Here is a 19,120-nt window from a genome sequence, read left to right on the forward strand (position 1 = left end):
AAATGCAAGATGTGATTTTATCATGCAAGACAGTCACATGTATCTCATTGAAGGCACTGTGGTGTTACCATTGGCAGGACTACCTTCCATATGTGAGAAGAATATGAGACATCCTCACCTTACTAATCATCATCAGGTAATGGAGACAGAGGGGGAAAAGCCTGGAGACAGCTTAGTTATTTGAATCTCTTCTAATTTTCCAAGGACCATGAGGAATATGTAAAACTAAGTCCTTATTTTTCCTTTCTTAATGATCTTCCACAGGCTAGGCATGGGCTCTAGATCTGAGCAATATTCCACCTCAACGAATCTGTTTTAGGATCAAGTTTGGAAGATGTATGCATTCATGATAAAGACTCTCCCTTTCCTCCTGATTTCTTCTATTTGTTATTTTTGTAGCCATTTCATGTTCACAGCTGCAACATAAATGGCTCGGCATTCTGTCTTTTCCTAACTCTGTGTGGGTTTCCTGAGACTCCACAGAATCTGCTGAAGGAACTGAGGGAACTGAGGAGGAGATAAGAGGCTTACCTTTCTGGCACTGATGGTTGGGGTTTGAAGAAATGGTCAGTGGGGATGAATATGGGGCATAACCTGACTTGTGGTATTTGTTCAGTTCTCTGCCAGTAAGGCCCATTTCAAGCTCTTTTCCAGTTGAAAAAGATGTATGGCATTTCTGCCACACAGACACACAGTATATAAACTCTCATAGGTAACAGGAAAAGGCAGTTACTGTAGTAATATGGAATGAGGAAGTGGTAGAAGGACATATCTATATTATTGTTTAATATCATTTGTCTAAATGCAAATTCATTTAACTTGGATCCTAAAATGTGAATCCAATGGCCAGCACAAATGACTCTGATCCACCAGTGTCCCACTCCCAATGGCGCATCTTTATTTCTGCAGAGCTTGTCCTTTGTGTATTATACCAAGAAGTCATATAAACCTTTGTTTCCAAAAATGGATTATATTATGTGAAAGAAGTTTGAAATTGATCGATCTAAGAAGACTCTTGCCATGTGATCTGCACATCGTCGCCTATCTCATTTGGACTGCTATTTGTAAACACAAATTTCCTGGTGAGGTGCCTTCCTACAGCAAAAGAGTGTCTGTTGCATGAAGGTCAGAGACATTCTGCTTTCAGCAAGTAATTATCTAAGGGATTTTTACAATTGATTGAACTTTGAGAATTTCAACTCTGTTCCCTCTCCTTTCTCCAAGCTGGGGCTGGTGGCATCCACCTGCTGGTTTCACTGCACTCATTTTCATTTCTAGGAGAGGAGGACAGTGAGGGCTTTCAGTGGCACCTGTGGCTGCTCTGCAGGTTCACAGACCTACTTTCTCATAAATCCCCAAGACCTTTGACTGTACTAATGATAAGGATAGTAAAAAAGTCACAAACCTTCTCTTAATACTAGGCAAAAAATCAAGAATCTGTTTCCTTTGTCTTAGAAGCAGAAATGCTACTCGGTCCTTAGAGCTGTCACTCATGAATTTCTCATTGCTGGACACTGTCAAGGAGATGATGATGTTTTTATGACTGCCAATCAATGGGGAGCTCTCTTATGAAGCTGGTGGAGCTAAAATAGTTGCCTAGTAAGTGATAGATGTTATATGAAAAAAATGAATAGCTACTAAGCAAATGAATGCATGAATGAATAAACAAGATTTATCTTGATTATAGCAGAAATAATCTTAAAATTCTTCATCGCTTTTCTTTAATAAAAACCTGCAAATTAACAGTATATTTGAGAATTTTAAACAGTAATATCTATAAATGATATTATATTTTATTTTATTTCATCAAGGGCATTTATGTACACTAATACCTTAATGAATTATTCATATGGTTTTCTTTCAAGTTATTTGAAAATATTAAAATGTAGACAAAGCAGGAAAAATATGTTTTGATGTTGAATATATGGGCATATGGACTTTTGTACATATACATTCATTTTTAGTAAAATTCAGATTCTTTTCACATAAAAATAAAAGTCTACATTTTGTTTCATATTTTTAGAAGAAATTATTTTTATTAAAAGTTAAGTATTTATTCACATCAAAATCCTTTTTGTGTGTTTCTCAATTTTATGTAAAACTAAAATGCATAACTATTTAAAAGCTACTGCCTCTTAGCTAGCACACAAAATGATCTGTCAGGTAGATTTCCCTGAAAGATGAGAAATGTTCATAGAAAGATCTTCAGTAACTGGAAAAATAAAAATAAAGAAAGAAACAAATAAATGAGAAGAGAAATGAATTTCTTTTTACTTTGGAACAAAGTGATATGGGGAAGACAGCTAAGTTCTCTTAGCTGTATTTTAACTAGGTATGGTATAGGATCCTTAAAGTAATCTTCTGAAATATGTTCAATGCACTTGATAAATCCACCTGTAAACACTCTGAGGAATACTTCCTACAAATGCTTGTGAACCACAGATACTCAGATTCTGTCACTTTCACTTAGCTTTTCAAGGGACTGAATGACATTTTGAATAGATTTGACAAACCAATTGCGGCCATCATTTTCTATGTAGAGGAACATATTAATAAAATGAGTTGGTTTCTATCTTAATCAGATAGAATCAGATAATAACGGAACTATGCACAGAGAGCAGACAGGTTGTGTTTTCACATGCATGTGCTTAAAAAGATTAAACTACAATGACTACAATGATTAAACTACAAGTCTATCAAACTGAGATTGATTACTAAAGAAGATGTTTCTTAAATATATACCCCTAAATTAGATGAGTGAATCATTCTACTATCGGACATTTCTTATACATTTGCCTAATGTCTGCCTTTTTAGTTTACTGTTGGCATTTAAAATAAGAACATTTAATTATAAAGGTAATTTAACAATAATATTGTTTCTAATTTCTGTGAGTTGGAACCTGTATTTCTTAATGGCTCCAAAACAATGCTGCCAATAATTAGAAGTTTAATTTCATTACCAACAAGCTAATACTTCACAACAATCAGTGTGATGCTTAAAAAGATGATTCAAAACTGAGGGGCATCTGGGTTGGTTCCATATCTTTGCTATGGTAAATAGTGCTGCAATGAACATCGTTGTTCCTTGTTTCTGGATAACTGGGTAAATGCCAAGTAGTGGAATTGCTAGGTCCTAGGGGAGTTCTATGCTTAGTCTTTTGAGGAAGTGCCACACTGCTTTCCATAGTGGTTGAACGAGTTTGCACTCCCACCAACAGTGTAGAAGTGATTGGAGGGGACTGTTTCTACAAGCATGCATACCCCGATGGCCTGAGAGAAGAGCCACAGAGACAGAAAGTGGCAGCCTCGAGGAGATACTGGGCCCAGTGAAGGAACCATTTCTGGGAGCTCATTGAGGAAAGAGAGAACAGCAGCCCCTTTGACAACAATGAAGAGGAAGTTGTCACCTTTAAGCTGGGGTAATATTGCTTATGCTTTTGGCTGCAGGTGGGGATGATGAGCTGACAGACTTTGAGGATGAGTGGGACTTGCTTCATGACGAGCTGGAAGATTATTATGATTTGGACCTATAGCGGGTTGACATGCTGTGGGAACTGCTATACCAGGCCTCAGACCACAGCTGTCCCCTGTGCTGCATGGCAGTGCATGTGGCTCTCCCAAGGAGGCTTCTAAACTCCAGGTGCTGTAGTGATCACTTACCTAGGGCCTGCTCCTCCACCCCTCAACTTTCCCACCAACAGTGTGTCATTTTCTCTTTTTCAAAATGTTTCAAAAATAAATCTTTAAGTTAAAAAAAAGATGATTCAACCCATTTCTTTTCAGAAAGGCTTTTCTCCAGACAGAATGGAATCTTAATTTCTTTTTCCTTTTTAAAAAGTTGAGTGTGTGTGTGTGTGTGTGTGTGTGTGTGTGTGTGTGTGTGTGTTGATAATGAGGCTTAAAAATAGGGCCATCTCTGAGCTTTTTACTATAGGATGCTGCTTAGACTTCTTTAGGTTTGCTTCTGGATTTTTTCTGGTTAATTAGACAAAAAAGTCTCACAGACTTTCCTGCCCAGACTAGTTTTGAATAGTGTTCCTCAGATCCCAGCTCTGTGCGTAGTTAGTATTACCAATGTGAACCACTGACACCAGCTCCCCGCTCTCCACACCCACCATGCCCGAGAAAATGCTGCATGATCTCCAAACTCAGCAATCTCTGTTCTTTTTAACTGTCATTTCAGGTTCACAGTCATGTAAGATAATTTTCTCCTCCCAGCTTTTGTACCAGAAATTAGTATTACTCAGAATACCTTTTGCTGAATGAATAAGCTCCAGTGCCTTCTCCTTAAAGAGTCCTTTACTGTAATAACCTAATTTAAATAAGTGATGCTCTATCACAACACTGCGCTTAATTTCTCCATAAATCTTATCACTGCCTTGTGTTATTGGTCATTTAGTAATTTCTTTATCATTTGATCTTTCAGTAGAATAAAAGTAAGCTTTACAAAAGAAGAATACATCCTTGACTTTATTACATGCTTTCCTACCAATAAGCATAGCTCAAAGTTGGTGTTTCAGTGGTTCGCCTAATGAATAATAATTTTACGACTATTATAGAGACAGGATGAAACAATGACTGAATTATTTAGCACATGTATGAACTCAGGAATACTGGACAAAATAACTCAATGATTGCCATTATTAAATGTATGATTATGTGCTCCTTAAATATAGGTCAAGACTGAATGGCAAGAACACATTAGTGTGCTAAAATGCTCAAACAAAGTGCTTCATTTTATCAGTTATATAAGCGTATTTAAAAGTATAGTAGTAATAATGTTTTGCATATAGTAAATGTTCCAACAGCTTTCAAACAAAAATCACACGGTTAGTGACCACTTTTACCTATTGGCAGGACTAAACCTATTCATGACCTCTGACTAATCAACCATTCCAACTCTAAGGGCAACTCCTATGAGCTAAATGAAAATCAGAGACCTTATCCTTAGACTTGGGTTCATTTAATTTAAACCCATTATTAAACTGCCCACTTTTCCAAAAAAAAAAGTATGACTCGAAGGCAATCTCATTAAGCTTCACAGAAAGGCTAAAGTAAGCAGTACTGGCAGAGCCATCTAGAAATGGAGCCACTGGAAATAATGTGATAAAGTCTAAATGCAAAGTAATATTAAAATGAGAAGGAAATGACATTTCATCATATATTTTACTTTCCTTATAGAAATCCTATATACTACTATCCTAAATGAGAATCACAATAATTAATTTGTAAATGACAAACTACCTCACCTTCAAAATATAAAAGTGTGTGTCGTGTGTTTTCAGCATTTGGAAGATGTAACATAAGAAAGTTCTAGGAAATCTCTTCCAAAGTGCTACTTATTTTATGCAAAAGTACATGTTGAATAGAAATGTATTCATGTCTCTAACATACAAATCATACTATTGATATCAAGGGGAGTTTTCAACTCCCTGTTGCACAGCTCGAGATGCTTTGTTATAGTGCCTTGATTCATTTTTCCTCCTTGAATCTCCTCTAACTTTTCATACATTTAATTTTTTCTCTTCTTTTTCACTCAGTGTATACTTTTATTGATTCACTTAAGAATTACTTTTGGAGAAATAAATTACCTAATTGGGATAAATAATTATAAAATATTTAGTGGTTAGCTCTGGATTAAATTGTGTCCAGATATGAAAGTCTACTTAGAGAGCATAATGGGGAAGACCAGTATTTGATACTGAGCACAGGAAAAAATATGAGACTCTCCCCGAAAAATAACAAAAATCAGAAAAGATAAGGAGATGATCTGAGTAGTAGAACATTTAGCAAGAACTAGCAGGAAATACTGTCTTTCTTATATAATTTGTGCCTGTGCTCCTGTTTCTATGCCCTTTCTAAGACTTTTAGTCATTAGCTATGCTGAAAGAACAGCCACCTAATACATCAAAGAAAGGATCAATAATTAAGATAAATACAAGAGACCAACATCATCTTGAATCAAGTAGATGGATAAATAGCCATCAAGCAGAAAAGCTCTGTACAAACACCAATGTCATGTTTGTGAGGACAATCATTACTGTATTGAAATTTCCCATCCATAAGTAAATGTTGGTTTCTAAATGATCCTTAAATGAAATTAACCATGTGAGGTCTCTCAGGAATCTTCCTTCTTTGGATGCAATCACTTTAGAAACTAACTGCTTTTTTTTTTAAGAGAAGATTCAAAGCTCTGGGCTTAGAAAGTCCATGGCCAAATTGTACTTTAGAAGAACATAGAACAATCTACAAAGACATAAAACAAGAGTTCCTTCTTCATGGACCCTCTAAGGTTCAAAGCCTGGATCACAAGAAACACACTGGGACTACAGCTTTGGGCTCAGAACACCGGTGATAAGAATGTGACTTCAGGTTAGAAAGAGAACTCAGGTAATCTCTGCCCAACACAGAGGACAACCCTAATTTCATTAAAGAAAAGAGCATAAAGCAAGACAAAACCCACAGAGGACCCAAAAAATCAACATCATAGATATAGCACATACTAACGTATTACTTTTTATACCTCCAGTTCTGTATATTCTTAGTCCCAACTAGGTGTTCCATAAAAGTCTTGCTTAATTGGCACCCATTTAGCTAAGACTTGAGTTCCTAAGAGTAACCATTAGCCAGTGTCAGGCTAAATATATCTTGCTATAGTGCATATTCACAAAGCAGTTATTCAATAGTATGATACTCAGGTTTCCTTTGCGTTGTGTGTGTATGCACATGCACACACATGCATGGGCATGCACATGTGACAGAGGAAGAGAAAGAGGGACACAGACAGAGAAGGGAGGGAGGGAAGGAGGGAAGAGCTAATCAAAGGATCAGAGTCTGAAGTTAATGTTTGCCCAAAGCAAAATACCCTATCCAAAAAACATAACTAAAATAAATAAAAGGGGAAATGACTCTAGGCCTAAGGCTTAGAGTTCAAATCCCAGCACCACTAATTAAATAGATAGATAGATAGATAGATAGATAGATAGATAGATAGATAGATAGACTAATGGATGGATGGGTAGATAGATGGATGGAGAGATAGATACGCTAGGGAAGATACTCATCACTTTTCCTTCGGTTCCACTGAAAGCATCATATCACTCTCTGATATGTGAGTGACAAAATAGGAACCAGGTTTTAGGGACATAAGAAAAATGCATTCAGGTGGATATGTCTGGTGTTCAAGGAGATAAAGATTTCGGTGTCAGCGTTGATAAGAAGGGTGATGATAATGCTAGTTTAGTTTTAGATTTCAATGTCGTTGCTGCACAGTGATCCTCATTTCATGCCAGCATAGCACTAGTTTGTGTGAGGGAGTTGATATTAATATTTCATTCCTTAACATCACCTGGAGGGCCCAGTCAATACACATCTGAACTTGGGAATTAAAGCCAATTTATTTGTGCTATTTTTTTTCTTCCTACCCTAATTCTGCACAGAAAAAAGACCTAAGGTTGAAGAGAGTTGTAGACATTCAAACATCTAAGAAATTGTAGTCTTTATGTTTATATTGTATTTATATATGTTTATATATGTTCTATATATTTATATTTATATATACATAAATATATATATATTTATATGTAAATATATGTGTCTATATATTTATGTTTATTTATAGAACTTGTATTCTAAGGGCTGGGAGTTTGGCCTAATGATAGAGTGCTTGCCTAGAATGAACAAAGACCGTACCACATGCATAGAAAAAGCCTGAAGTGGTGCTATGGCTCAAGTGGTAGAGTGCTTACTTTGAGGAAAGCACAGGGTCAATGCTCAGGTTCTGAGTTCATGCCCCAGGACTGGCAGAATAAAAAAGAACTTGTAGTCTATATGTTTATATATTTTACATACTATTATATGAAGAATATTATATGTTTTTGTATCATATAGGATAAATTTTCAAAATGCAACTCTGTTTCTTCCTAAGGAAAAATTCCAAATTAAATTAATCACATTAAAACAATTGTAATTCTGTTAGCTTAACAATACAAAAGAATTATTCTATTACAATGTTTCTTTTTAGACTCAGCTTGCTTTTTTAGCAAGAATAATATTCAGAGGTCAATGTTAATGTGGTTGAGAACTTTCATTTCCAACAAAATATGAATAGCAAAATAGAATGTTGTTTTTGGCTTTGTTTGAATCAACATAGGGTGAATTCAAACAGAGTATTGTCATCATCTACTATCTTTCCTTTTGATAATAATTTAAGAAAAAACTTTATAACTCATACTTCCTCAGGAGTCAGGAAATGTACTAACCAGAAGGAGGGAGAAAGAGAGAACAAGAGGCATTTCTGTGCCTGCTGCACCAGGTTAAACAACAGTCCTAGGTGGCAGAGCAGAGATGGAAGAATACCCACATTCACGTGAAACATTCCCTATGATTGGAAAAGATGAGCTGTGTTATTTGTACATATTAAAATACATCAGTTGAAAAAAATCAATTTTGCACTCTAGGGATTCTCTCATTAGAAACACAGTAAATGATTTTCAAATACAATCAGGACATCGAGAGTCATTCCATAATGCTGTATTCATATTTCAAGAGAAAATATTAGTCCTTTTCTAGAATACACTTCTAAAGGAAATGAGCACACAAATACCAATAACTTTCATATCAGTTCTATATTCTTCCCTGGAGGAAAAGTGTGGGATAAAAATTCTAATAATAATGAGTCATTAAACAAGAGAGATTAGGATGTGTTTGCATTCATTAGTAGCATACATATACATATATATATATATATTAATTGGGAAATCTGCTTTACTTTATCTTGGCAGTCTTTTAATTTAAATGGCACATCTGTGAAAGATTTAATGTGCTTGCAAATGAAAGTCTCCCTTTCAGAGTTATGTTAATTTCTGATTTTAATTCTTTATCTTATGCTCTTTCCTTAGGTTCAGTTATTTTCATTACTTCAAGTACATATTTGTTTCACTTGTTCTTATCAAATATTGTGCCTACAAACATATGGAGAACAATTTCAGAGACATTTAATTAGAGGCAAAAGATAATTAATACATTTAATATAGAAAAATCTGATCAAAGTCACAAAAATATGGCTTTATTCCTTTTTTGCCAAATATGGCACAGAGTTATTCATTAATGTTCATTGCTCATGCTGAATTGGGTCTCTTGCATATGTAATATTACTACTTTCTCATGATTAGACAAGAATGAAGGCATGCTGATGGAATTCAATAAGATCACATAAGATTGTTCAAAAGGAAGGATAGGACTACAATTCTGATCATGGATTTCTTGAGGGTGCAGGTACTTTCCTGGTTGTCTCCCTGATCCACTATTAGGAATAACCTCTTCCCTTGAGAAGTAGTAAACTGAGGCCCGGGTTTCGTGAAAATCTTTGCACTCAGACACAAAATCACAGCATGTTATGGGTCAATCTGTCCTTTTTTCTGCTCTTCCAGGAATCTTTTGGTTTGTTTCTGCTTCAATTATTCTTGAAATATGGACACCTTTCTAGAAATCTAATTTATTTTTTACAATCCAATTAGCTTGAGTTCTTCTAATTCTTCAGTTGCAAGCGCATTTCATTTTTGAAAGTCTTGGCATCTTTTCAGGCCAAAAACTGTTTTTGACTAGGTAGCCTACATTCATAACTATTCCTTTGTGATCTTTAAGAATGGCTTGTGAATTATATGAAGGGAGAGCAGAGATGAGGTTGATGAGCTGTTAGGAAATGATGTCTTTTGCTATTCAACCTCTCTCAATGGATGCATCTACTACATGATGACATACATGTCTTTTCCTGGGGAGTATGGACCAAAGAGATGCCATTGTCTCATGTTGGTGTAAACTTTAGTCACCCTAGCATCTCCTAAAACAAATGTACTAGAAATAAACACATCCCTCCTTGAGTTCATTCAAGTCTGATGAGAAAGCAAGAGGGCTCAAACTTTTTGAGGATGTTGTTCTGAAATACTTTTTTTTTCAAACAGAAGCCTAAGTCTTGCAATCAATCATCTGGTAGCTGTGCGAGCAGCACAGTGCACAAAAGAATAAACAACAGATAATGGAGTAGTGAAGGCTTGGCTGACTTACCCTTGAGTTCACCACTTCCAGGGAGACATTTTGAGGTGGAGCACTGGGCACTAGAACAAATCAAACAAGGTTGGTGGTTACTACGAATGTCTTGAGGGAGAAATCTTTACCGCTGTTGCAAAGAGAAAGGGTGTCTTTTTTCTTAGTTAATAATGATCAATAGGAAGGCTCAGGTAGGAAGGCAGGCTTCAAGATTTTCTGGAGAGATGAGAAATGACTACATTTACTTCTGAGTTCTTTTGTCACTTGGAGGCCATTCGTTACCCATCTAGAGGGGAATTTCAAACTGTTCAGCAAAAGAACACCTGCTACAGGGCGCCGGTGGCTCACACCTGTAATAGGATCACAATTCTAAGCCAGCCCAGGCACAAAACCTCCGTGAGACTCTTATCTCCAATTAACAGAAAAAAACCGGGAATGGCGCTGTGGCTCAAGTGGTAGAATACTAGCCTTGAGCTGAAGAGCTCAGGAACAGCGCCCAAGCCCAGAGTTCAAGTCCCATGACTGACAAAAAAGAAAGAGGCTGAGAGATCTGTGGAGTGTGGTTCAAAGTCAGCCTTGGTAAGAAAGACTGGGAGATTTACCTCCAATAAATGACTCAAAAACCTGGAAGTGGTACTGAGGTTCACATGGTAGACTACTAGCCTTGAGCACAAGGGAGGCTCAGGGACAGTGCCCAGGCCTTGAGGCCAAGCTCCAAGGCTGGCAAAAGTAATAAACAAGGAAATAAAATAAAATAAAATAAAATAAAGCTTCCTGTGCCACGCTAGAACAGAAACGGTACTCAGTGAATCCTGTCAACTATGAATTTCTACAAATAGTAATCCCTATCCTCATGTGTGGCATGAACATTGGTACATTGATGTCAATGGAATGTCCCTGGGCATTTTCAAGGATCCTGGGGTCAAGGGTGGTCTTGTCTGTGGAGGAAGCACCCGTCTAAGAAGACATGGTAGATAGAGAAATACCCAGGGCTGTGTGGAATGCAGAAATGAAACAGGCAAACGAAAAGGTCCAGATGCACTGAAACGTATTAAAGCAGTCTCAAGATCTTTCCAGATACCCCAGATTCACACCGTCGTCCAAAGGAGAGAAAATCAGCCCATAATGTCCATGAAATCAGAGAGAGTCGATCAGCAGCATCCCCACTCACCCCACAAAATCTGACTCCAACCCTTTGTCAGAGAAGCAGTAGCTGCAGGAGTAGGAACAACATCATCAAAGAATTGCTCCCTTGCTGAGCTGCCAGCTATTTTTGTTTTTAACAAAAACAAAGTACCACCACCCAAAGAAAGTCCTTTTCTTTTCTTTAAAAAACAACAACAACAACAACAACTAATTTGTGGCTCCAAAAAGCCCCTGGTAATATTTTCCCTTAAAAAATATAACTGGGCCAATATCTATATCTATATCTATATCTATATCTATATCTATATCTATATCTATATCTATATCTATATCTATATCTATATGGCCTTATATTTTACCCTAGAGTTTGAAATGCCCTTATTCTGGTTTTACCTTCCTTAAAAGTATTCAATAACCAGCTGCTATGTTATATATCTGACTTATCTTCAGATCCTACAAACTGAAATTTAATTAGTATGTACTCAATCAGTGATTGAGACCTTCTAGACTTTAAGGTCTTGGACTTGCCAAAATGTATTTTGTTGAGATTATGAATTTCTTTGCTTTGTCCTTAAGAACAATCACAGCCAGTGTAGTGTGTTATAAAATAGTAACCCGAGATCTGCTTCTTATACATCAACAAATAGTTCAAACTATATTACAATTCAAATATTTCAGCATGAGTTATTTTAGTTCAGAATAATTTTAAATCAATTATAGAAGATAACCATCACAAGGACAAGGGTTTTGTTAATTCTGATGCTGTTTTACCTATGCTGAGAAGAATTTACAGATCTATAGTTAGTGTGCATTCAGCAAATAGTTGCTGAACAGGAAAATAGAAAGGTTATCAGGCCATAATAAAGGTTCTCTTTAGTCATATTTTACTCATGAGTTTTGCAGTTTTACTTTTTAAATTGAGGCTTAAATTGCCTTCCTATAATTTATTAATTTTTATTCAATTATACATCTTGCGCTTAAGGCATAAATTGCAACTTTATCTTTTTAGTTGAGCCAACTTAAAAGGTCTTAAAAGATCTTTGAAATTGGAGCATAGCATATTGCATATCATACAATTTTACAAACTTCAAAAATATTATCTTTAAAACAAATTGAAAATAATGTCGATACCAGATAGCAATTAGTTCATAAAAGTGTGAATTATTAATGACATTAAAATATTTATATGTCATATATTTTTTGATAATCATACCCAAGTATAAAAATAATTTCAAATTCATAATAAATGATTGAAACTTGAAAAAAGGAGAAAATAATAGACATATCTTCAGTCTTGTTCTGAGTAGCATGGGAATAGCTGATATGTACCCTAAAATGTCATTCTAATTTAAGCTTACAAGTGGTATTTAACAAAATATTTCCAATAAACCAATAGCAGAAGTTCAGATACATATTTGTTGCTTTTGTAATTATCAGAATTTTAGAAGTATCAAGATTATTTTCCCTCTTAGAGATTGAACACAAATAGACATAATAAAATCCCAAAAATTTTTACGCCTTTAAGTACAAATGCTGTTTTGCATTGTTCATTTTCTATAATATAAACTTCTTGAATTTTCTATGTGTTTATGTGTTCGCACTGGGGCACTGCGCTCACATTTGCACTTTTACTCAATGCTGGCACTCTACCACTTGAGCAACACTTCTGCTTGTGGCTTTTTGCTGGTGAAGGGGAGGTAAGTATCCTATAGACATTTTTGCGCAGCTGGCTTCAAACCTCAGTCCTCAGCTCTCAGCTTCCTACGTGAGTCAATATCACCTTGCTTCCCTGGCCGTGCTTCCCATGGCAAGGCAAATAGGAAATACTTCTGAGAGTATTTGAAATCATCAGTCCTTATTTGCTCCTTCCCATTCTCAATTGCCTCAAACAGACATAGACACAAGACACAGACATTTAATAGACACAGATATAAATAAACATAAGAAAGATTGCTTGGCAGAAATGTGCAGAATAAAGCATCTATCTGTGATTTTCTCTTGTCTTCCCAACATACCTCATCCAAAATTTCAGAAGAGGGAAAAGGAAACTCTTGTCTTCAAATGTCAAGTAATGTTCATCAAAATTTCATCTGAGGTGGATCTACAGACTTGTTCAATAAAATGGTGCAGATAACACATTCCATCCATGGTGATAGGGCAGATAAAATTTCCACATTTGTAAATTACTGCCTGTAAGTAGTCACTTGAGTTCCTCTTATGTAGTTTATGGATCAAAATAGCATGCATCAAATTATAAGCTATTTTCTTTAAGAGAATAACACAGGACACTTACACAGAATAAGGAATGTCTCCACATTGAATTGTGCTTTTAACTCATTATGTTATATGACATACTTCTGTTCCTTACTAGATTTTTCAGAGCCTATTGAAACTTAAGATAGGAAAATGTCAGGATAGAAGGTTAATTCCTTGGACTACAAATTACTCAATAAATGTGAGTTGTAACCATTTTGAGCATAGTTTTATTGTTAGGTTGTCTATGGAATTAAATCTTGTCCTCAAACAGTGAGCTGGTATGAAGTTACAATTACTGATGCATTCATAAATGATATTAATGGCTTATTCATGTCAATAACTTCAATAATAAATGTTTTGGAGAAAATAGCAGCCAGTGAATTGGAGATATAAATCATGGTAAACCAAACCAATGATACACAGAGTGGATGGATTTGAACGAAAAATTATTTCTATCAAGAAAAGCTACAGAAGGATGGCTAAAATAGAGATGACAGTTTATCTGTATAAAACTATTTTGCAAGCAAAACTGAACCCATTTTGAAAACAAATTTAGAAAATTACTTATATTTAACTTTCGATTTTACATTTTGTCTGTCTGTATGCATATAAGTAGGATGCATGCACATATGTACCTATATTTATACATACATGTATGTATATCTATCTATCTATCTATCTATCTATCTATCTATCTATCTATATATATATATACTTGTGTCAGAAATGGGGCTTGAACTCATGGCCTTGAGCTCTCATTCATGGATGATGCTCTACCACTGAAGCCACACCTCCACTTCTGGCATTTTGCTGGCTAATTAGCAGTGAAATTGTCTTGGATTTGTATGCCCGGGATGGCTGCAAACACTTCCTGCCAGAGATCAGCCTTGTGCACAGTTGAGATTATAAGTGGGAATTCCTAATGCTCAGTTCCCAAGATACAATTTTAAGTTTATGATTCCTCTAAAATGTTTAGACATATATTAATCTTTAATGACAATGAAAATGTAGACACAGTTATATAATGAATTAGCATTACAAACTGGAAGCCCTAGAGCTACATAGTTTATTAATTATTTATTCAGGAGGGAGATAGCTATTAATATAATATTGTTTAGATTTAGGAACATTTCATACAATGAGAAAAAGTGATGTACATTTGCATGAATAATAATTATTAAGCATGGGAATGTATGTCATGTGCTTACATGGACTAGTCCATTTGTCATATGTGACTTTGTAATAACCTATAGAAAAGCAACAATTTAAAATAAAAGAGTGTCCATGACCAATAACCGGAAAGCAGTTGATTATTAAAGGTGAATCAGTTCATTTAAATTTGATCAGTGACCTCAGAATGAACAGCTTCAGTAGAGAGGAAAAACACATCAGATTGAAGTAGACAGAAGAGGCCTGGGTAATCAGATACTGGAAGCCAGAAGGGCAGGGTTCTGCTGGAAATTAGAGGAAATGAGCTGACTGCAAAGATGAATGTCAATGAGGCCAAAGTACCCATTGCAGGGGGACTGGGGAGTCTTTACTTTCTCCCATCAATGCCCCTGACAAGAAGGAATTTACTGTCTTTCCCACAGGATGTTGATTAGGATTAGTTCTCAGCCCCACAAAACATTCAGAAGGTAATTCTTAGATTAATGATTAATAATCTATCTTTCTCACTTATGACATTTAAAGCCAAAGTGAAGAATAAGACCATGGTATTCCAGATCAGAGTGTGAATGAAATCTCCATAAATTATGTAAAATATTCATTTTCATTTGTTTTTCTTTTATTTTTATAATTATGAGTTGTGAAGTAATTTATTCTGCCAATAAATATTCTGCCCTGCCTTCAGTAGGAGAATCAGATGGATGGGTGACGGAATTACATATAAAATGGCACTGAACTGGTCTCACACAGAAAATACACGTTGCAAGTTGAAATTGCAAATGAGCAACCCTCCTGTACTGTCCTTAATCACATGCTTGTCCTTCTCATCCCATTGATATTCTACGGAACTCACACCTTGATACTTTCCCAGATTAAAGAAGGATAGATCAGTCAAGAAATCACAATTCAAAAGATCAATAATTTATAAAATTAAATATACTAACTTGGAACCCATTGCTGAAAAGAGGCAGGTTCTTGCCTTTTGAATATTCACGAGGTGATCTCTGCATTTGTGCATATGCTTCCATTTCCACTGGCCCCATCCCACATCTTGCACTGGGCCTGTTTGCACTTTTTTATTAAATTCCCCAACCTGTCCTTATCACTCAGCGCCTATGTCTGAACCTGGGGATTGTCCCGGAGTTCTTAGGCTCAGCGCTACCACCCTACCCCTTGAGTCTCAGTTTCACTTTCAATTTTCTAGTGATTAATTGAGTTTCACACCCTTTATTGCCCGGGCTGGTTTTGAATGTGATCTTCAGATCTCAGCCTCCTGAATAGCTAGAATTACAGGTGTGAAGCCACTGTGCCTGACTGACCTTCAATTTTTTTAGGCCATGTAAAACTAAAAGCATACATTGTTATGCTTATTCTTTTTTTTTTTTTTTTGCCAGAACTGGGGACTGGACTCAGGGCCTGAGCACTGTCCTTGGGCTTTTCCTCAAAGCTAATGTTCTACCACTTGAGCCACAGCACCACTTCTGGCTTTTTCTGAGTATATGGTACCGAAGAATCAAACCTGGGCTTCGTGCATGCTACATGAGCACTCTGCCAGTAGGCTACACTACTGGTCCCTATAATATACTTTTGGCTTGACTGACGTAGATGAGGACTGTCTATCATTTATATTGTTTAATCATTTGTGCCATTTTAAAATGAGAAATAAATTATCATGAGTACCATGACAATCTGAGGACACATATGTACAAACATGTTTACATTGATAGAAATAAATGCACACACAAAATTAACCTGAGTTCTTAGGCAATAGTCACATCTATTATATAACTGTATATATAATATATTTATATCTCAGAGTACATAACTGTGTAGAAAGTTGACATTTGACTACACTAGATAGCCTGAGTAAATTAGCCAAATTTATAATTTTTGCTAAAATAATCCAAAATTTTAGTTAGGCTATCTTGAAAGTATAGTTTATAACTCACATGCAATGGTATATTCTTTGAATGAAATTTCAGTTTACAACTTACCATCAGAGAGTGTAACAACAGTTATATCATCAGTAGATACTCCTGGCCCATAGCGGTTATAAGCGAGAAATCGAAGGGTATATTCTGTGAATTTTTTCAGGCCTTCCAGTTTATAAGATTGTCCATCAACTTCTATATTCTGGAGACATAAAATGCCAAAACCATTATTAAGGAAGCACATTCAAGTAGAAATGGCAGCCATTCTCTGCAATCAGTGAATTGGATATTAGACTCTTCCTCATACCACTACACTTCATCCTTAAAAATGGGTCACTGTAAAATATTAATGTGACACATGCTCCCTCACTGAGCCCCAAACTATGCTGTAGACTCCCTGCTAACTCAGCACCATGATATTCTATAGTCATTAAATTCCTACCTATTTAACCACCCTGTGTATTAAAAGGTATGAATTAGCCCAATCACAAACAAAACCCTGGCAAGTAGAATGTAACTTGTAAATTCATTGGACAAACTGTAGCCTACATGTAAAAATGAGAAACTACAAAGTTGGTCCCTTTTGAAACCCTTAGGTACAATGCCACACTTTTTATGTTCTGAAATAGTGTGATACGGATGAAACTCTGGATCACTTCCCAGCTGCTGGAGAGTATACTGAAGATGAAGGCTACGGAGGAAATCTGCAGAAGTCTTTTCATCGTAAAGGGTGATTCTCACATCCACATTTATCAATATTGGATGCAGGTGCTTTTGAATTTATTCAAATGAGCTGGTCAAGTATATGTGTAGAAAGAGGATAGAATAGTTGAAAACGCAGAGTTGAAGCTATTATGAAAATTGCCAGGATATTCTCTTTTTTTTTTCCAGTCCTAGAGCTTGAATTTAGGGGATGAGCACTGTTCTGAGGCTTTTTTTCCTCAAGGCTAGAGCTCTACCACTTGAGCCACAGCTCCACTTCTAGCTTTTTTCTATGTATGTGGTATCAAGGGATCAAACCCAGGTCTTCGTGCATGCTAGGTAAGCACTCTACCATGAGGTCAAATCCCGGCCCTGCCAGGATTTTTTTTTTAAAGTGAGATTACTGATAACATATGTTGAGCTCACGTAGTATTATTATCTGGTCAATTGACTTTGAGCTGTCATCTAACTTGAATTATTTATTTCTGAAAGAGGCTATAGTAATTTTTTTCTCAAATGAAAGATCTTCATCATGCAGTTTATTTAAAAACTTGAACCCTAGCCTGTGTTTGGCAACATTCACCACACATGAAGCTCTAATATGGTGAGGCCATTGTTGTATTTATCTATTTATTCTTTTGTGTATCTTTCACTTGAATTTGAAAACTTGGTCATCTCATTAATTTTATCTATCATTAATTTACCTAGCTAGGTAGCTAGCTACCCATGCCTGTCTATCAAATCTAACATATAGTATATATAAATAAATATGACATATTTTCATATGTATACTATCAAAACCGAAAGTTTATAGTATCTATTATATGTTTATTTGTGTATATATGTACTTGGATCACCAAATAAAATTGGTGGGTTTCACTTATCTCTCCTAAGTCTTATTTACTCTTACTTTAACTGAGCATCCTATTTGCCTCTTTTCAGGCAAATATCCTTATCTCTAAGGATAAAGATTGGAAATACAAATGACTCTGAGATCAGGTTGGTTAATGGGACTACTTCACATTCAAGCACACACAAAAAAACCCAGAATTCTCTCTGCAGAATTTTCTCATTGCCCAATCTACCTCATTTACCACTAAAGTAATTTCCAGTACCAGGTGCTTTTTAATCAATCAGGCATTCAGTGGCTGTCCTTAACCCTAGATGTACATCCCACGCCCCATTCCCTCACCTGTTCTTTTCCTGTAGACACTTCAGTGCAGAACAATCTGTAACCTTGGACTGGACCATTTGCATAGGCAGGGGGTTCCCAGGTAATAAGAATTGAGGTAGGTGAGGTAGATACAGCTTGCAGGTTTTCTACTGGCCCTGGAACTTGCACTGTATACAAAACACATTGATTAAATAAATAAGTAAATTTGCTTTTCCAAAATGAAATATTTTACAGTTTAGGGACAGCACTATATAGAATAAGACAGCACTATCTAGAATAAAACTGTCTAGAATAAGAGCATCTCTATGTAAAAATATTAAAAAGAGCATATTTGTATAAAATATTAAATGCAGTGAAAGTTTGGGTATCATTTAATTTTAGAGTTTAAGAGAATTTTTTTAGTTGAATTACTTAATTTAGCTTATAGTTAGAGACTAATTAAAGAGTAAAATTTATGAGTACAATTGACTCTTGACTCCAAATTATTAATCTGGACAATTCTCCACTCTACTCATATGCCTTTGTCTCTGAATTAATAATAACTGCACGATGAAAACAAAATAAAATGACAGTCATTAAATAGTATGACTATCGTTCAAAAAGGCAGTACAACAATCAGTGATGGATTATATTGCTTTTAAGTCAACAGGGCCTGATTCTTTGCCCTTTAAATATTTTTTAGAATTCCCATTTCACT

General features: G+C 35.7%; 1 protein-coding gene across 1 annotated transcript in view; it reads right to left on the bottom strand.

Annotated features, from left to right (window-relative positions):
* Dcc (DCC netrin 1 receptor) overlaps window positions 1–19,120 on the bottom strand; it is a 934,207-nt gene that overhangs the window by 251,591 nt on the left and 663,496 nt on the right. The window contains exons 10-12 of the mRNA XM_090353075.1: window positions 18,442–18,590; window positions 16,611–16,749; window positions 10,066–10,115 (exon numbers count right to left, since the gene is read on the bottom strand). Coding sequence (XP_090209201.1) covers window positions 10,066–10,115; window positions 16,611–16,749; window positions 18,442–18,590 — 338 coding nt within the window. The remainder of the gene's footprint in view (window positions 1–10,065; window positions 10,116–16,610; window positions 16,750–18,441; window positions 18,591–19,120) is intronic.

This window comes from Megascapheus bottae, chromosome 19 (assembly GCF_031878675.1).
Source record: "Megascapheus bottae isolate mThoBot1 chromosome 19, mThoBot2.hap1, whole genome shotgun sequence".
Classification (NCBI taxonomy): domain Eukaryota; kingdom Metazoa; phylum Chordata; class Mammalia; order Rodentia; family Geomyidae; genus Megascapheus; species Megascapheus bottae.